At 37.2% G+C, this 20,839-nt stretch overlaps 2 protein-coding genes across 6 annotated transcripts in view; one reads left to right on the top strand and one right to left on the bottom strand.

The window, feature by feature from the left end:
* LOC145690387 (uncharacterized) overlaps window positions 1-20,839 on the top strand; it is a 354,253-nt gene that overhangs the window by 73,655 nt on the left and 259,759 nt on the right. For 2 of the 5 annotated variants that reach the window (XM_081765222.1, XM_081765223.1), the window contains exon 2: window positions 17,991-18,095. The gene's annotated coding sequence lies outside the window, so the exon portion shown is untranslated. Of the gene's footprint in view, window positions 1-12,863; window positions 12,975-15,968; window positions 16,232-17,990; window positions 18,096-19,576; window positions 20,419-20,839 lie in introns of those variants that run through there. The other 3 variants (XR_014132204.1, XR_014132203.1, XM_081765221.1) reach the window with 3 other exon arrangements.
* The window catches only part of LOC145690386 (sodium channel protein Nach-like), an 89,239-nt gene that overhangs the window by 15,334 nt on the left and 53,066 nt on the right, over window positions 1-20,839 (bottom strand). Inside the window, exon 8 of the mRNA XM_081765220.1 lies at window positions 8,658-8,773. Within this exon, the coding sequence (XP_081621346.1) occupies window positions 8,658-8,773 (116 nt within the window). The remainder of the gene's footprint in view (window positions 1-8,657; window positions 8,774-20,839) is intronic.

Genomic DNA, 20,839 nt, shown 5'->3' with positions numbered 1-20,839 from the left:
ATCCTCATTTACCGTAAGATGAGGAGGAGGTACCGGTACAGGTAATTCTGCACTGTGTGGAACTGGCCTAATTGCTGATGCAAATTAGGGTACTGTACTGTGTGGTTAGATTTACTGCTTATTTCTTTTATCTGTGTCATACAAAAGTAGCAGTCTGAAGAATGACCTTTTGGTTCCCTCCAGATCATCGGTACTGCGAAGTTCATGTTTCGTCCACCATTTGCCCACCCAGTCAGACGTTTCACGCAAGTACAACAAATGTAGTGAGGAACCCAGTTCTTATCCTGGTCTCCTACACAGCAACCAAAATATAACTGATAACACTTCCTCACAAGTGGAGTAAAACATCGACGTTGTGATTTAAATATCAGCTCCCCACATACATAACAGAAATTGTCCGGTTTATTTACACACTTCCTCGAGATCTTGTATCCTGTAAGGTATCACACACATACATACATACATACATACATACACACACACACACACACACACACACACACACACACACACACACACACACACACAGGAATCTACACTCCATCAAATTCCCACAAAATCCCTCTAGACATTCCCTCATACAAAAATGGTGACATGGTGTACACATCATTGAAAACGTTTTATTGGAAGTCCAATGAGGTATAAACCGTGGTATATTGTAATTTTCGTGGAAATTATATGTGTTGAAGACCGACCCGACCCCACCCGTGACCCAAATTGACTGACCCGACCCGAGCTGACCCGATTGGCCGGACCCAAAGTGACCCGAGTGAACCAACCCGAGGTGACTTAACCCGACAACCGACCCGAGAGACTTGACCTTACAATCTAACCAGTTTGAGAGAGCTAGAACTTTACAAAACTGCCACCAGAAAAAAATGCTGACCAATTCTTATGCATAAACCATTGTTTCGGCTTTTTTTACTTGTAGTATAATTATCCTCCTCCTCCTCCTCAGTGTTCTCCCATTAATAAACAGGCCAGTTTCCGTGAATTAGGTAAGAAGCTTCCATTTTTGCGATTTCCCGCTAATATCTGCCTCGCAACCCAACATAAAGTACCACCCTCCTTATTACAATCTATCAATTCCAACCTTCTTACACACTCTCGCTCTCCTGATATCACCCCCTTTACTACATCCCTCAGAATGCAATCCCTTAGCAAGATCAAAACTTGTGATCCGTCCATTTTTCGCTTCCTTATATCGTCTAATATTGCTCTCGTCTCTTGCATTTTTTCAGCATTTCCTTATTTGTTTTCCTCTCTACCCTGCTAACCTTCTTTATTTTACTCCACATCCAAATTTCCAAGGTTAAAATTTAGGCAATCAAGTTCAAAAGTCAAAATAAAATTTGACTGAGTTCTGAAGACAAGTTCTGAAGGTTAAAAGAATAAAAGTTGTGAAGACAACATTATTTTCTAGTAAGGAATGTATATAGAACTTCTTTTAATATTTTTTGCTGTGTAACAAACAACAATTTCATCACGTTAACATTCCGATTTTTCTATTTAAAAACAGCGTTGCTGTCTGATAGAATCATAAGGAACTAATTGCACTGAAATATCATTCTGTAGGGAATTACCTTTTATTTTTTCTTGATTAATTTATCTAGAAGATATTTGCAACGTTATATAAAATTAGCAAGTATTTTATTGCGGAGAAAGTCAAATCACTACCCCAGCAATAATAATAATAATAATAATAATAATAATAATAATAATAATAATAATAATAATCTGAAGGTGACCAAGAAAGTTCTGTCTCTTTGTGGAGGTCTGTGTTCAATTGGCCCTCACACCGTGAGTTGAATGCGAATGGATATAAGGTGAAGGTCAGTTGTTGGACGAGACGAGACGAGACAGAATTTTCATGAAAGGGTACTAGATGAGACAGAGCTCTTTCAATAGAAACATATGCACTTTTCCAGACGAGACTACCTTCACGACACATTTTCGAAACGAGAATGCCCCAAACCAGGTCTCGTGAGCAACACTAGTAAGTATATCCAACATACCACTTGGTTGTGGCTGTTTAGATACACCGTGAACGTGCGTAAGGACTGAGTGAACATGGGGCCTTCACAGAGCGTCATAAGGGCTTGTTTGCTGTACGAGTTCAAATTGCTGCTCCGCGGAGCGGAAGATATGACAGGCCTTTGGTGAGGGTGTCGTGACTACGCGGAGAGTGCAGTGGTATGACGGTTTAAGGACGGTGACGAAACACTCGAAGACGCACCACGTGCCGGAAGACAAACAGATGTTCAAAATAAAGATCTTCGGGCAGCAATTGAGGCGAAGACAGACATGTGAGGAACTGGTACTACCTTTCAGTGTAAGTGGAGAAACCATTCGGCACCACCACCATCAACTTGGGAAGCACTGCAAGTTGGGTTGATAGGTCCTACATGGTTTGACTTGGAGCCAGAAAGCAACGCGAGCAGACACCTGTGTTTCTTTGGTGTCTCGTCTGAGGAAGGAGCAATTTCTGAACAGGGTGTTGACATGTGATGGGAAGTGGGTCCTGTACGAAGCTCCACGGCGCCGTCATTGTTGGTTAGCATCCCATGAACCGGTTCAAAAACAGCCCAAGCCAGCACTACGCCAGAATAAGGTTCTCCTGTGCATTTTGTGGACTGCTCGAGGCATCGTCCATCGGGAACTGCTACCAGCTGGTCAGATCATCAATGCAACTGTGTACTGTCACTGTGTACTGTCTGGATCCAGCAGTTCTGAATCGCAAAGGGGTCCTCTTGTTACAAGGCAACGCTAAGCCCCACGTGGCTAAAATGACCCAGTACATCATTCTACGCCTTGGATGGAAAACACTATTGGATCCGCCATACTCCACGGACATTGTACCGTCCGATTATCACCTGTTCCATTCCTTGGACAATCACCTTAGAGAACGCCAATTCAAACAGCTAGTAGAGGTTCAATATGCACTTGATACCTTCTTCACTTCACGTCCCACCAAGTTCGACTGCGATGGAATCCATGGCCTTCCAGAACGTTTTCAGAAGGTCGTCGAGGCTGATGGAGACGATTTTTGATATTCCAGGTACGTCTTAGGTTACATACCAATGTTCGAAGGTGTTGGTGAAAAGGCGGCGGAACTTTCTTGGGCACTCTTAAAGTTATAATAATAATAATAATAATAATAATAATAATAATAATAATAATAATAATAATAATAATAATAATAATAATGTGTCCTGCCCAAAGGCAGATGTTTGACCCGAAGGTCCATGGGTATTGATTCCAGCTCGTACCAAGTAAGTTTTCTGGTGGACAAACCCCATGTGCATGGGTTTTCTCGGTGTTCTCCCATTTCCTCCCACTTTCTTCATTCAACCACTTCAATTATTTCTCATCATCACTGTCTCTCTTAGCGTTGGTGCATAACGTGGGACGTTAACTAGATATTTCCTTTCAATTTCACTTAATGTGACATTTAACTTGACATAGAAACGCAGAAAGGAAAAAAGTCAGTAGTAATATTAATTACAATTACAATACCAATTAGTTAATATAGGGTAAAATTAAAATTTTATTACTATTTCACCTTCAATTAGTCACATTTATCATTCATTCACCAACTTCGAATTGAGTTCCACAACAAAGCTCTTTATAGTATTCCGTATAGAAAATAAGTGAAGAATGTGACGACCCGACCCGAGTGACCCGACACGAGCTAACCCGACTGACCCGACCCGTAACCCGACCCGTTTGAGAGCACTATCAGAGGGGTACTATTTACAGTACAATTTATTTTGTATGGTTTAGCATACTTTAAGGCTACCATACTTTTTGAAAACAGAAAAAACGGGACATCTTACAAATTAGTAGTAAATATTGCATTTTGTATTAATTTTATCTTTCGAATTTTACTACAGTATCGCACTAGTTATACAACTTAAAATAATGTATTAATATAGTCCATACTCAGTGGCGTATTTAGGGGGAGGGCTTCCGGGCTCAAGCCCCCCACCGAAATCTTACTTACTATAGTAAAGTATATGAAATATCTTGCAGAATTTTCATATTTTCAGGCAAAGCACCCCCGGAAGTTAGCAAAGCCCCTCCCGAAACAAAATCGTAAATACGCCACTGTCCATACTTAATCAACAGTGCTAAAAATTATTATAGAAGCTAGAAGCTGTTATACAATATAAACGCAATCAGTGAACATACAATATTTAGGCAAAAATTATATTTTCAATATTATTACGCATACCACCTTTACATGCTCTACATGTCTATAAAGAAAAATATCCAGATTTATGAAGTTGTTTCAAAATTTCAATAGGCTGATTTATTTTTGTTAACCTAAAATGCGAACTAAAAGAAAGCAATTTGCATAATTGTTTTTCTGAAGCAGAAAAAAAATGTGTTTTCGGGGCTGGTCTGCAACGTCACAAGAATTTGTTGCCACCTCGGGGTATACATTCTTACTTTTAGTGATAAGAGTGCTACTTAGGAGGATTTAAACATTGCATGTTATATCCGGGGAAGCAGCGATTGCAATAATAATAAAGATTAGAATGAAATTGTTCCTATAGTATTGTCGGAATTGAAAGCAAAAGGAATAAATCGATTTTATTATCTTTTCAGAAATTTTGATATGTAATTAATAATAATAATAAAGAAAAAAACAGGACAAGAAGGAAAATTTCTGCACACCGGGACAAATTTTAAGAAACCGGGGCGTATGGTAGTCTTACATACTTATTTGCATGCGGAGTGTCAGTACGGAGCCACTACGTAGCAGAGTTGAAACAAAACCTCATAAATAGGTTGCCAACTCAGGAAAACAAAATTACCGGCACACCCTCAAAATTCTCTGTACAAATGAGAAACTGAAGACTGTATTGATCGTTATTGTATTTACCAGCAATTGCCACTTGTTTAAAATTATCGAAACAGATGAATAATACTGGATATTAATCTTTATGTAACAATAGTTGATTCATAAAATGAAATTTATTCTATAAACTTCACTTCAAACAAAGGAAATTGCTTTAAAAAGTCATTTTCTACTCTCAATAAATGAATAAAATTCTTTTACAATAAAATATAAGTGTTATCAAATTTGTTATGTTAAATAAATAAAAAAAACTGCCATACGTTAAAAAAATATCGATAATGTATAATACAACGGAAATTTGTGTTTGTAAAGACACTGTTGAAAAATTTCGATGTTCAATGTTATATTCTGGATTGCAGATTCCAAAATACCGGTCAGAAGGGGTCTAATAAGAAGTTTGTACCGTTCACCGGCCTTAATCAAAATTACAGCAAATACCGGCCAGTTAGCAACTCTACTCGTAAATCAGAATGCTGAATGCACCAAAATACTTCACCATGCATTCTATAGTTTCTGCAAAATGAGTTTAATGAAGATGATCAAATAAAACAAAATACTGTGTTATAATTTTCCCTTTAACAGTCTACTTTGTGAATTTGTTATATCTTCCACTTATCAATTTCCTGTACGAGATGAGAAAAACGGTTTCTGCGCAAGATAGAAAGAAAAACATACATTTTTCTCATAAGGATTCAGTTCACGTAAGAAATAATGAATAAGTTTAATAATAAGAGCCGAGGAGTGAAAAACTAACTCAGCAATAATGATTGTAAGTATAAATATAAATATAAAAAACAAAAAAAAAACATTTAATTCCATCATCGTTAGGATAAGATCAATATAGTGAATCACACGATAGTGTGAACAAACCAAACCACACAATAGTGTGAACAAAGTCCTGTTAGAAAAATACTCCATAAATGTGACACATTTTTTTAATGCTTCTACCATTTATACAAACTCTCACATTGTTTTCGTTCTGGCGGCGCCCCTAATAGAGTACAAACGAAAATTTCGCCTGCACATTTCTGTGCAAATGATGTACAAGCGATTGATATAATTTGTGATTGAATTGGATATGGTGGGGGCTACCATTTAGACAGCCCCACTTTGTTTTCGTTCTGGCGGCGCCATTAATTCTGTACAAACGAAAATTACGCATGCATATTTCTGTACAAACGATGTACAAACGATTACGAAAATTTGTGATTCAATTGGACATATAGGTGGGAAGCTACCACTTAGAGAGCCCCCAGTTTGTTTTCGTTCTGGCGGCGCCCCTAATTGTGTACAAACAAAAATTTTGCCTAAACATTTATGTACAAACGACGTACAAACGAATGCGACTATTTCTGATTGAATTGGACATGGTCGGGGGCTACCACTTAGACAGCCCCCACTTTGTTTTCGTTCTGGCGGCGCCCCTAAGTTTGTTCAAACAAACATTTCGCCTGCACATTTCTGTACAAACGATGCACAAACGAATGCGACAACTTGTGATTGAATTGGACATGGTGGGGGGCTACCACTTAGACAGCCCCCATTTTTTTCTGTTCTGGCGGCGCCCTTAATTATGTACAAACGAAAATTTCGCGTGCACATTTCTGTACAAACGAAGTACAAACGATTGTGACAATTTGTGATTGAATAGGACATGGTCGGGGGCTACCACTTAGACAGCCCCCAATTTTTTTCGTTCTAGCGGCGCCCCTAATTGTGTACGAACATACATTTTGCCTGCACATTTCTGTACAAACGAAGTACAAACGATTGTGACAATTTGTGATTCAATTGGACATGATGGGGGGGGCTACCACTTAGACAGCCCCCACTTTGTTTTCGTTCTGGCGGCGCCCCTAAGTTTGTTCAATCAAACATTTCGCCTGCACATTTCTGTACAAACGATGCACAAACGAATGCGACAACTTGTGATTGAATTGGACATGGTGGGGGGCTACCACTTAGACAGCCCCCATTTTTTCTGTTCTGGCGGCGCCCTTAATTATGTACAAACGAAAATTTCGCGTGCACATTTCTGTACAAACGAAGTACAAACGATTGCGACAATTTGTGATTGAATAGGACATGGTCGGGGGCTACCACTTAGACAGCCCCCAATTTTTTTCGTTCTGGCGGCGCCCCTAATTGCGTGCGAACATACATTTCGCCTGCACATTTCTGTACAAATGAAGTACAAACAATTGCGACAATTTGTGATTTAATTGGACATGGTGGGAGGGGGCTACCACTTAGACAGCCCCAATTTTTTTCGTTCTGGCGGCGCCCCTAATTGCGTGCGAACATACATTTCGCCTGCACATTTCTGTACAAATGAAGTACAAACGATTGCTATAATTTGTGATTGAATAGGACATGTTGGTGGGGGGCTACCAGCTAGACAGCCCCCAATTTGTTTTCGTTCTGGCGTCGCCCCTAATAGTGTACAAACGAAAATTTGGCCTGCACATTTCTGTACAAACAATGTACACACGATTGCGATACTTTGTGATTCAATTGGACATCGTGGGGGGAGCTACCACTCAGACAGCTCCCCACTTTGTTTTCGTTCTGGCGGCGCCCCTAAGTTTGTTCAAACAAACATTTCGCCTGCACATTTCTGTGCAAACGATGCACAAACGATTGCGACAACTTGTGATTGAATTGGACATGGTGGGGGGCTACCACTTAGACAGCCCCCATTTTTTTCTGTTCTGGCGGCGCCCTTAATTATGTACAAACGAAAATTTCGCGTGCACATTTCTGTACAAACGAAGTACAAACTATTGCGACAATTTGTGATTGAATAGGACATGGTCGGGGGCTACCACTTAGACAGCCCCCAATTTTTTTCGTTCTGGCGGCGCCCCTAATTGCGTGCGAACATACATTTCGTCTGCACATTTCTGTACAAACAATGTACAAACGATTGCGGCAATTTGTGATTTAATTGGACATGGTAGGGGCTACCATTTAGGGGAACTCCCTCGAGAGGAATCACTCTACTTATTTATTGCAAAAAGCAGAATTTAAAAATTCGCATTCGTCCAAAGTTATCGTGTGAAGTAACAGCCGTTTGTATGTACGTACTAATATTGATAAGTTCCACTACGCGATCCCAATTAATAGTTCATATACCCGCGCCACACACACACACACACTAGCATTTGTACACACGAAAGTATACCTGGTAGTATCCACACGCTTACGCCGGAAACTAGAAACAAACACACACACACACACACACACACACACACACAGGGACAGAGAGAGAGAAAGAGAATACTTGTTGTACCTTTATACTGAATGCACCATTACTCACAAAATCAGTTAAAAAAGAAAAAAGAAAAAAGTTGTAAATGAAACTTTCAAAGATTGGTACCACTGCTGCGTGTCACACATGAGATTGTTCCATAATGATTGATTCGTAATATGATGTATATGGGTTTCTTAATGGTAGTATAACAAAATGCCTTCAAATTGACCACTAAATAAAAAGTGAAATTTATTTCTCAAATTTTGTAAAATCGAAGTCGGTGGGCATTATGGGAACAGTCTACAATAACAATATATGCAAATAAATATTAATATACTTCACGTTTTCCAGTGGGTGCAAGAAAGCTTCGAATAGTATTTGTTGCCAGAAGCATTAGCTGAAGTAAATATATATATATATATATATATATATATATATATATATATATATATATATATATATATATATATATATATATACAGAGAGATGTACCTAGGTATATTACGCTTATAATTATTGTTGTAAATTATTAGATATTACCTATGATATCCAGAAGACTGCGTAAAACCCTCATTCTTGTTCTCGTCTTAGAGAGAGTATAAACTGATGTAGTTTCATAATACTCTCCTAACGTCATGGATCTGCCATCAACTGACCTAAAAAAGTGAGTAGTAAACAATACAGGTTAGATTAGATACTCAAAAGCATATATATATATATATATATATATATATATATATATATGTATGTATGTATGTATATATATATGTCAATTTTATTATTTAATTTCTTAAGTGTTAGAAGTGTGAGTGTGGCTCTTTAGAAATGTCTACGTGTGTCACAAAGAGTTTAACTAACATATGACGCTATCTCCTGTATTCCGTGACACATTGGTAATATTAAAGTTTTCTCGTAAGCTACCAACGATAATCTGGTCTCGGTCACGTCATTTTCTTCAGGTCAACGGTTTCTACCGATTGCTCTATATGCCCACTTTGGAGATTTTCTTCATTACACTCAATACTATTGTAAAATAAAGTCCACTAAGAAACATAAATTTCAAATCGCATGTATAGTGCATGTGATTACATGAAGTGATGAATATTGTTTGTAACCTTTTGCAACTGGAGTTAATGGCAAAGCAATTGGAGTTAATGTGAAGTGGGGATAATATAGAGTAAAACTAGAGGCTGAAGTGGATTCAATTGTGTTATGTCAAAATGAAATGCTTGATTACCCGATAACGAATTTTACATTGTCTTTTGATTTCTCTACATTTCACGATAGTGTAGCTATTTGTTAAATATTCACTCAAGTATTTTAGTGTCATTTAATAATGATTTGAAAGCTCGTTTTTTGTTAGAAAAATGATTATACAAGTCATACTTCTCAAGCTTTCATGAGTTCTGAGTAATCTTTCCTAGAAAACGTACAATTAAAGTGAAGATCATTAAATTTAGTTTCTTCCGAAACATCGGATAAATAGTCTAGGAGTTTATAGTAAATATCAAATATATTTAAATAAGAATATTCCAGCGTTTATTATAAACGTGACGAAGAGCTTAATTTGTAGAATGAAGTAATTATCGAAAATATTAGTCACTAACGGGTAGTGATCTCAACGGGTCTGGTCGGGTCGGGTTGAAGACCGACCCGACCCGACTGACCCGAACCGTGATCCGACCTGAGTCGCATGACCCGACAACCCGACCCGAGCTGACCCGACCCGACAATCCGACCCGAATAACCCGACCCGACAACCCGACCCGAGCTGACCCGATTGACCCGACCCGACAGCCCGACCCGTTTGAGAGTACTATGGTCACGACCTGGGTGAGCGCCAAAATGCACTCCCATTGGGAATTAAACCCGGACCACGTGTACCGAAGTCTTACACGTTAACCATTAGCTAGATCAAGCGGAAGATTTGTACTATGTATATGCATCTTAATGAATATTTGGCACTTTTGAGGTTTCGTTATTTCTTTTTATAACTGATACCAGTGTCCGACGTGGGATTAATTTATTTTTTTCTTGCTTTAGTTCTATGTGACGAAATTTTTCTTCAAGGTCAGTGTTCTCACCTGCTCGGACGGCAGGGAGTCTTCTCTGAAGACAGTAGCAAGAGTCTCTTGGGGGAGACAAAAGGAAATCGTTTAACTACAATGATAAAGGTTGAGGAAACAGGAGAACACCTGTGATTTTTCCAACCCTTCAATTTTCATTCCAAAATAGGTTCTTATGAATTCGAGACCGGTGCCACTTTGATTTTCCTTTCTCGGTAATTAAAACGTATTTTACAGTATATAAAGTTGTACGTAACAAGATACATATGAATTTTGTAATTTAAAATGTAAAAGTACAGTATGATAATTAATTATAATGTACTAATTTTATTTCATCACTTTCAACACAACAAATGAAATTCAAACAATTCGCACCCAGGGTCTTGGTCATCAATACTGCGTCTTATTCTTTGTCTTGCAGTCAAGTCTTGGTCCTGCATTTCGTAGTCTTGGTGGTTTTTCATGATATACAAGAGCCAAGAATGATCGCCTCATCGGTACAAATGAAGACCAAGTGTGATTTTGATTATGGTCTCTCATACTATACGGAAAGCAAGAAAATACGCTCATCGCTACTTGGTGATCACCAGAACAAGGCCAAGAGCAAGATTACTATGCACTTCGTCTTGCATATCCAATCTTTATCTTATTCTTGTATTGATGTTCTTGGGCTTGGTGAAATAACATGAAATATTCAGTTTAAGGTCCCTCGATTCTGCACTGAGGCTAAGGGATATGGTGACCATGAGAAATGAATGAAATGGTGGAATGAAGAAAGTGGGAGAAAACAGTAGAACCCCGAGAAAACCCACTACACGGCCTTTCTCCACCACAAAGTCCACTTAGCACAAGCTGGTATCGAACCATGGACACCATGCACCAGAGATAAATTCTCTACCACTGAGCCACCGCGGCCATGCTTGGGCTTGGTCGTCCATATCCAATCTTTCTTTTGGCCTTGCTTAAACAACTTCTAGTTTTGTTCTAAATCAGCGTTCCCCAACCCTTTTCAACTTGCGGCACACTACGGGTGTAACTTGAATTCTCGCGGCACACTCATAGATATTATTATTATTATTATTATTATTATTATTATTATTATTATTATTATTTGTAAATAGGCCGTCGCGTTTTTTTCTGTGATTACTGACCTTGTCACAGTAGTGTTGCCACACTTGGTACAACTGTACGAAATTCAGCCCTTTTTGTCATTCATCGGCCCGTTGGTACCATGCTGGCATTTTCAGCCCTTTTTGTGAACAAGTTGGTACAATTCTACTCAATTCAGCACCATTTAACATATACTTGTCACATTTTCGAAAGTGTCAGTAAGACTTTTCCTACTCTTACGTTACTCATACCATTGTGACTTAAAATTATTAATAATGTGTTGTGATGTCTTTCAGGGAAGGTTCCAGGACTCGTGGTCGGTTTTACATTTTCTATAAATGTCAGTTTACTTACCTTATATTCTCCTTACAGTCTATTATCCTCCTTCGGTCTTGAAATAAGCGAGAATAAGGTGGATAATTATACTTTGTTATTTTTTATTAACGCACTGTTTACTATTCGGAGATGATTGATTTGTTCTTCGTTTTATATATTTTTTTCATATATGGCCAGAATGCCGTTTCGGTTTATTTCACTTTGAAATAAAGGCGCGTTTGATTTTCTGACAATACATACCGAAGATGATAACCGTTTTCCCAGTGGCGGATCTAGCCTGGTGCCGGGGACCTAGCCCCCGCTTTTTTAGGTGACAAAAATAATTTAAGCTATTACATACATATTTTTGAAAGTTTATAGTAAACTCATGATATAACTACTTATCATAGCCTGGGTTCTGCTTGGACCCCGTTTTTACCTTCTACCTAGGTAGATACGCCACTGCGTTTTCCCTTTTAATTTGCGGCCCCTGTTATATTTCCTACATGTGAGAAAAGTTTCATTTATTTCCACGGTTTTTCGAGGCCCTACTTTTTGGATGTCTTTGAAAAGTAATTTTTAAAAAGAGTAGTTTCTTGATTTGTACTCTTGGAAGAGAAGGGGGAGTGTCCTAGAACTGTACCTCTTTTAGTTTCGTTGTTATAGAGACATGTATTACACTGGTATAAAATCATGAATTCAGCCCGCTCCAGACCTAGGACTGTGGCAACACTGTGTCACAGAGAATAAAGCTCGATCACTGATTTTCCTCCATCGTAAAGCATTATGCTTATTTTCCATTCAAATTCAAAAATAGAAAACAATTCCAATGAAATATAGGACTCAGTCTTTTAAAAATACACTTTCTTTTTCGAATACTGTGTCCAACATTTCACTAAGGAAGATCACTGACCCACAGAGCACATCACAGCCAGTGGACGTACATATTAGATCCGGAACGTCCAGTTTTAGTACATTAACTTATGCGTAACATCCATTGGTTGTCCATATTACGTTCGGCAATGGATATCCATATTCTGAACTTGAGTGGACGGTCCATTGGATGTCCATATTACGTTCAGAAGTGAATATCCATTTTCTGGACTTCAGTGGATGGTCCATTGGATGTCAATATTTAATCCACAAATGAAACGTCCACGGACCTATATTATCTGAATAAAAAAGGGACGTACGGAAAACAACTTTCAATTGTTAGTGACGGCGCATGCGCAGATCCTTGCACAGTGCACTCTCAGCCGGTTTGAATTAAATGGTTGATTAAGGTTGTGGAATTTCAGTAATTTATTTACGAAGACCTTTCTGTGTTGGAGTGAAGAAGAAAGATAGAATAGGAACTGCGAAAAAGGTAAGATAAGATGAGTGATTTGTTTATATAGATTTATTCCGGTGCACCATTTATTATACAACTGAAAGTTTTTATGTATGTGGACAAAAGTAAGTCATTATCAATTATAAAGCAATTATTAATCAAGAAGGAACAATTCAGGACGTGGATAACTTCACTATTACGTCGACATGCCATTTTAAATCTTATATTCGGGTGTATTATAATAGGCTGGGGTAACGTAGATGGGCACATGGGAATTGATAATATATATATATATATATATATATATATATATATATATATATATATATAAATTCTAATGGTGAAGGGTGTAATAACACCCTCATATAAGATATTAGTGAGGTTCGTTCCTTCTGTACCAAAGCTCAGGACTAAATTCGACATTACTCGAGAAGACGGTTCAACAAATTTTGACAGATTTCTTACATTCCCAGGTTAGATTAGAGTTTTGTATTTCTTTTAGCCCAGCCTGCACAAAATGAGGAGCTCCATTACTACTTGCAGATTGACTTCAGTAGGACTCACTATGGGTTAACTACTGTATCGCCGGACCAATTTTAGAAAATTTACCAGATAAATTGGAGAGTTTCGTTTGGTTCGTGAGTAAAAGTAAGTTGAGGGTGATAGTTACCAAAATACTTGTCGTTAGTTATTTTTGATATTGTAAGCTACACTATATATATATATGGGGGGCGGAAGGGACTATTTGGCGATATATTTGTTATGATTTTTAGGAAAGGCAGTGCGTAAATGACAAGGTTGTGTCATATCGTGATTGAGTTTTATGAAATTATACAAAAATGTGTGTCAGTTGTCGAAATTGTGTGAAAGGCATGGTCTACTAAACAGGCAAAAAGTTTATTGTGACTAGTGTAAACACATTGAAGCTACAGAAAAGAAGAGGAACATTTAACCAAACCTAATCGAGTATAATGTAATTTAGTACATTTTGGTACTTTTTTGGATTGCGTGTGGTACCTCCCCCAAAGCTGTGCAATACACAAGGCGTGCATTTTATGAAATGAACTGTTTGATGAAATTGTTTTTCCACCATCCTCGTTTATGCGTATACTCATCGCCGCTGACGCGCCTGCTCCCTACGGACGCTGTTTCTGCTCCTGTTTTGATTCGGTTAAATGGCATTCGTGCTTTTTACTGGCCACGTAGCACAAATTAGTCAATGTTTTATGGACTAGCTTTTATGCCATACGTTCACATCGTATTTCGAACAATAATCGTTATTAAGTGAGCCAGGGGCAATATCTGGTATTTTGGGTGAGAAAGTAAATAATATTCCTTTTCTTATTTTCGTATTCTGGCAATACAGCAGTAATACCATAAGTATAAATACATTGCGGATGTGGCTCCTCCGTGGCTAAGCAGTTAGCGTGCGAGACCCAAGTTCGATTACCGACGAGATCTCAGGTGGTTCGGATTCCAGGTTAATCAGTAAGTTTACGTCTTATATAGCCTTACTGATGAACGGGACGTTAAACTGAACAGCAACGACATTGCGGATACCGGTTCTGAAAGACTGGCCTGAGCCTAATAAAAAAAATACGGGTGTGTGGCATAAAGTCTACAGTGCATGATGATGTACCAACTTGTGCTAGGTGCCAATAAAAAGCAAGAATGCTATATTCCCTAGGTTAGGCCTAGTTTGTTTCAGAGTATAATGAGAGTTCTTGGACATTTTACACTTCTAGTTATCGCTTAAGAGCTCTTCTCGCATCATTTCTAGTCTGCTCAGAGGAATGGGGTGAACATGTATTCGCCAAGCGGTGCTTAGTCTCTACCGGAGTTGCATACAGCACAACCCAGTAATGTGTATCGTTAGATTTAAATAAGGAGAAGAAAAGTAAAAAAGAAATAATTTAAAGATGAACCCTCCCTCTGGCCCCAATCGACAATAGCACAAGTTCCTTGAGTCCACCTCTTTTCCTTCTTTTACCTTTCTTCTCTTCACCTGCTTCCCCTTCCCCCCTTCTAATCACTTATGCTCCGTCGTTTCGTAAATGAATGAAAATTATATTTTTGAGTTTTACGTCCCACGGTTATACCTGTTACGCTAAACGAGTCGGTGGTGATGATGAGAATTGAATTAAATGGTGGAATGAAGTGGGAGGAAATGGGAGAACCCCGAGGAAACCCACGCACATGGTGTTTGTCCACCACAAAGTTCACTTGGCGGGAACAGGGTTTGAACCCGGGGCCATATGCACCAGACGTGAACGCTCTACCACTGAGCCATCGTTTCGTAAAGTGAAAATTCTTCAAGTCAACTGAAGGCATTATTTTATAGTGAAAATGCGCTTTCACAATACGATATACTAAAAACTTTTAGATGCAGTGTTTATCTACTTAAACATATCTGCAGATATTGTAATATAAGTACTGAAAATACTGCACAATAAAAACTGAAGATGTTGGATCATGGACACTGAGATGAAAGTAGTCGCCAAATTGTGTATTTCTATGTACTTGTTTATATTTTATTTTAATGTTTTTATTTTTATTTATTTATTTTTTCCCCTGAGTTATTTTTTCTCTGTTCTGCCTGAAACGCACCCGCATTTCAATACTTAAGTGTGTAACTTATCGTTACAATGATTAGAGAGAGAGAGAGAGAGAGAGAGAGAGAGAGAGAGAGAAACTCTTTTCATACCCTCCCCCTTTTCCGTATAGATTTTTTATCGTGTATTTAAGTATCAGCGCTTTGCCAAGAAACAGAAATGTCAGTTAATAAATAAACGTAAAGGGTCTATAGCATCAATTTTTTTGGATCATAATAGTAAAGTTTATTATTTACAGTATCCTTTATATTTATTAAGTTGAAATAATTACTAGCAAATGCTAGCAGTGATATTTTTTTCTTCGTCACATCTGCCACAGGTGGATAGAAGAAATGTCATTGGTTAAAGATTTTAGCTCTCAGATTTCTACAAGCTGGGAGTAGAAATGTAGAAGCGTCTTTTCTTCGAATATCGGGGTTGGATTAACACGTACAATGTAACTATAGAAATTTTCAGTTTTAAAGTTTCGGCGTAAAAGGTATATCGACCAGATGAGGTTGAGTGGAAATTAGTCGCAATTCGGCGTGTAAGTGAAGACGAATAGTGTAATGACATCTATGCGTATTGATATCTTGCGAAACTTCATAAATACGTCCATATATTATTTAGTAACGTTATTATATTATATATTTACAATATTTCCAATAACGAGGAAGATTTAGTAAGGAAAAAGTAATACAGGTTAACACATCCTATGTTTTTTTTCATTATTTCGGTATTTTCCAGTTTTTTGTTGTACTTTATTTTCATTCGAATTAAGTACTTCCTTCCTACTTTGTTTCCGTGTGAGAGGAAATTTTCATCTCCTTGGCGTTTGTCATGGTTCCTTCGGGGCAGAGCGGTGTGATGTGGAGGGACATGTGTGTGAGCTCACAGTAAGAAAGTTTAACGTTATTTTCCATCACCGATGGACTTGTACTAATAATTATCCGATTTAATTTTAAGCTTTCCTCCGGACATGTAAATTCTTCCTATTTACTTAGTTCACCTTTTGATTAGATTAATTTCTATTATTTAAATTTTCTTAAACTGGATTTTTTAAAATTTTCCTTTCTATTATCTTTGCTTTTTAACCATCTTCCTAAAGGGGGAACTTTCTAACGGTCGTCCTCCTTCATATCTCTGCTTGGTCACAGACTTATAGCTAGTTTGAGGATAGTATAATCGGTCTGTATTGAGAGGACCATACGTTTTTGGGGTCTATGTCTAATTGTTTCGGTTTAAGTCAACAAATGGTTGTAAGTTTTGTAAGTCCATAGCACACCATCTCCAGAATTAAATGACATTTGCAGTACTGTCCTAGTAGAAATGCAGTGTTAGGTTCATACGTGTAGTATGTTACCAGAGACACGCGTCTGAAATATAAAAAATTGTGAAAAATATTGCATCATCAATTTGGTTTTAGTTTTAATATTTAAAGATTTGGTTTTAGTCTTAATATTTAAAGGTTAAATTGTAAGCTATAATGGACGTAGATAAAATTTTAATTGATTTCATAATTTCTTCTATGACAGTTAATGATTTTTTTATCCAGGATAACACGGAAATAAAATTTATTTCAAAGAAAAGGGTCGTGTTCAAAATGGGCTGTAGTGTAATAATTTGACGTGCAATGACTCAAATATGTTTATCTCCTTTTTTTAAAAAAAAATAGTACAATTTTTATGTTGCACATTTAATGTCTCGTAGTAAATGGGCTCAATGTTAGATAGATAACATTTTTGAAGTCGATTACAAATATCTACCTTATAACATTTTTCCTTTCAATTACACATAATATATCATGTCTTGCTCTAAATTAAAGTTAGAGGCAGCGCCGTAACTTAGATTTTTTTGGGGGGAAAGCATTAATATTTGAGCCCCCTCCAAAAGATTGTTTTGGATTCCCCACAAAATTCGAAAATAGATCTCGTCTTTCCATCTTTCTCTTACTCTTTGTGGGCCCTCCAGCTCTCTGCAGGGTCCATTCCGTACATGACAAATTAACTAAAGGGACAATATTTACAAATGTCGAAGCCATAAGAATAAAGATTTCTGGGGCATTAATAATATAGACATTTTTTAATGAAGTGGGTCCACGACACATTTTTGTTTTATCTACCTGTTGTGTGCTGTTTTGTGTATGTAATGTAGTGAACCTGTTTGATGCTTAATTTATAATTACATGTATTACAGTATATGGAATAAAAAATTGTCTTAAAGTAGGCCCCCTCGTTCGGCGGGAAGCTTCCCTGAAGGGGCAGTTGCCCTCCCTGCCCCACAAGTTACGGCCCTGGTTAGAGGCAAACAGGCATGATTACGTTAATTGCTGCAAAATTCTTTAGTTGGTGTTTTTACATTTTCTGGTTATAACTAGTTTAGATCTCATAGATTTGCAGATGTTAGAATGTCAAAATAATACCCACAGACTCAAGTATAACACTTATTCTTCTTTCCACAGAATCCGTAGAAAAAGCTTGCGGGACAGTTACAGAGAAAAAGTGGAGACGATAATTCAGAAGCGGCTGCGACGAACGAAGGAGAGACAGGAGGGAAGAGAACAAAGGTTAGTTATGATTTATTGAGCAAGTATAGTTTTAAGTTATAAAATTCAACAAATTTCCAAAGTAGTAAAATGATATTACGGTTGTTTTAATGGATTGCGTAGAACATAAGGTAGACGAACAAGATAACGTACAGAATAGAAACTGAAGTTTAATGTACTCTAGCAACAAACTCTACGATACCAAGAAGCTGTGATGTATTGAAGTAATAGTATACTTGCTTAGTTACCCGTTTAATTTAATTTTTTAAAAATATCAGGGTGTTTACTCAGTGTTTAACAAAACTTTTGAAAAGAAAAATGATAGTTTCACCGAACAGCTTTATATTCATTTGTATTCATGCTACATAAGTAGTAGATTAAGATACGAAAGATACGAAGATACGTACCCGACCCTGGTTTCACATAGAAATCTCAAAGAGAAAAAGAAATACCGGTACCTAATGGTGCACGCAATCAGTATGCAAAGTTTCAATCTGATATCTTGAAAATTAGAGGCGTGAAAAATTTCTGAAATTTGTTTTATGAAAAATTTCACGCCCCTCCGCCCCCACTTGGCGTCGCCAAGTTCACCATCCGGTTTCAAAACGCATCTGGAGTGTTCTTTGGTCCATCCTAGACTTGACCAATAAAAAAAAACGGCTTAAATATTTGTTATAGAACCTAAATAAGCGATCAAATACGATACTACGCCGTGGTAACATAAGTTACTATAAAGCCTAAAAGGGTTAAGCTTTGGAAACAGAACGCCACTGTTGAGCTTCGCACTGCCGCCACTTGTATATATATTATTTCGTAAAGGTGGGGATATATTCGTACTTACAGTATATATTTTTTTCCGATATTTTAGAAAATCGGAAAACCTTTAACATTCTTCGATCTTACAATGGAATGAGAAAGCCTGTTTCTTTGATGGAACGACTTTTGGGAGTTAAACTTGAAATTTGAGATTCATTGTATTGTGCTTGAACAGAATAAAGTATGAAAAGGAAATACATTTTGTGGCCCAAGGCTGCAAGAAAAAGAGTAGATTTTTAGAAACTTGAAACTGCCGCTAATAATACATTTTGTAATTTGTATTGATTAATTTATTTTTAGTTTAACGTCTGTTTCAGCAGCGAGGCTATATGAGACGTGGACCTACTGATTAACGTGGAATCCGAAACACGTGGGCTCCCGCCGGGAATCGAACCCGGGTCTCCCATGCCAAAGGCGCGTATGCTAACCGCTTAGCCACGGAGGAGCTCATTTTTGTAATTTGTAGTTCAATTTGGAATTTGTAATTGTAACTTTGTATACCTTTGAGTCCCGTTTGTATAGTTTGAAGCCAAAAGGTTCCAAGTTGAATCCGTCATGTAATTTTTACTCTTTAAAGTTAAACATAAGGAACCTTACTTAACAGCAACCTCATAATCTGATTTTAATTTTGATCGTTGTGATGTTGATTATACCTAGAAGTAATTTTCCCATTTTCTTAATTTCAGAAAAAAAGAAAAATGGAGCGCACGAAGAAAGAATCTCATGATATATCAGTGAGAAGGTTAAAATTCACTTGCTTTTAAAAATATTTATTTTAGTAACAATATTATGCGTTTATAATACATTTCATAATCAAGAATAAAACATGTATACGAAACTTTTAATATCATTGAGATGCGAAAGAAAATCGTATTACAATCTTATTCAATATATTAAAAAGACAAATATTGTGGAGCAGTATATGTAATTAGAGGTATGTTATTCGTTTCTTTCTATGTTACGCCTTTCTTTTTCTTTAATGTATATAACTTCAATAATTTGTAACGTTCTCGGTCATTAATGGATGGCATGTTTTGATTGAAGTTAATGTTTCTCCTATGAGTATGATAATATGCAAAAAAAAAAGGGGGATAGTGTTAAAAAGTTTTAGTCATCATTTGTTTCAATATGAGAAGTGAAGCGTAGCTGTCTTGTCCGTTCTCAGTACTAAGGAAAAGGGGGAACTGATATTTCCAAATGAATTTGAAACTTTAGAGTGAATCGAGGGAGGTTTCGGTTTGTGATATCTTTCTATGCATCTACAAAGAGTGGAAGAGGATGCAGGTTTGAAGCTTTTTTAATCAACAAATTGTATTAACTGAAGCGTATGGGCAGAATACTTTACTTTGTTAATTATATTTTGAGTTCTCATTTTCGGGAGATAAGGATGCATTATTGTAAGGAAGGATTAATTCATATAAAATTGGAACTAGATTTACTATTGATACCGAATCTTCAAATAGTTTGACATTTCAGTAGATAAAAATCGAAAACCAATTATTTTCGTGGAACATAGAACAAGAATTTTGACTGGAAAGGTACGAAATATTAAACGTATTAAAAATATTTCTCATTGTTTTTTTGTTTGCTCATAAAACTTTATAGTATGAATGTTGACGTGTGTATTTGTTGACTGATAGTAAAAATTGATGGAAGATGGCTTATTTAAATGTCACTTAGATATGGTAAAATTTAACCTATGTTAAAAATAGATTGATTCCAGATAGTACGGCTTCTGTATCGGCCTTTAAGTGAATAATCCTTCTGTGGCAGTCCTTTAGAACATTCAGTGAAAGGCCATAATTGGTCCGTGTAGGAACCAAAAATAGTCACAATTTGTACGTTCAGGTTCCCATGATATCCACATATGGACATCCTCTACATCAGTTTGAAGTCCATAATAGGTCCATTTTAGCTCCGAATGGACGTCCAGGAGATGCATGGCAACT

The sequence above is a fragment of the Thermobia domestica genome, chromosome 7 (genome assembly GCF_964235325.1).
Source record: "Thermobia domestica chromosome 7, izTheDome1.hap1.1, whole genome shotgun sequence".
Taxonomy (NCBI): Eukaryota; Metazoa; Arthropoda; class Insecta; order Zygentoma; family Lepismatidae; genus Thermobia; species Thermobia domestica.
This window is presented reverse-complemented; position numbering and strand designations above follow the sequence as displayed.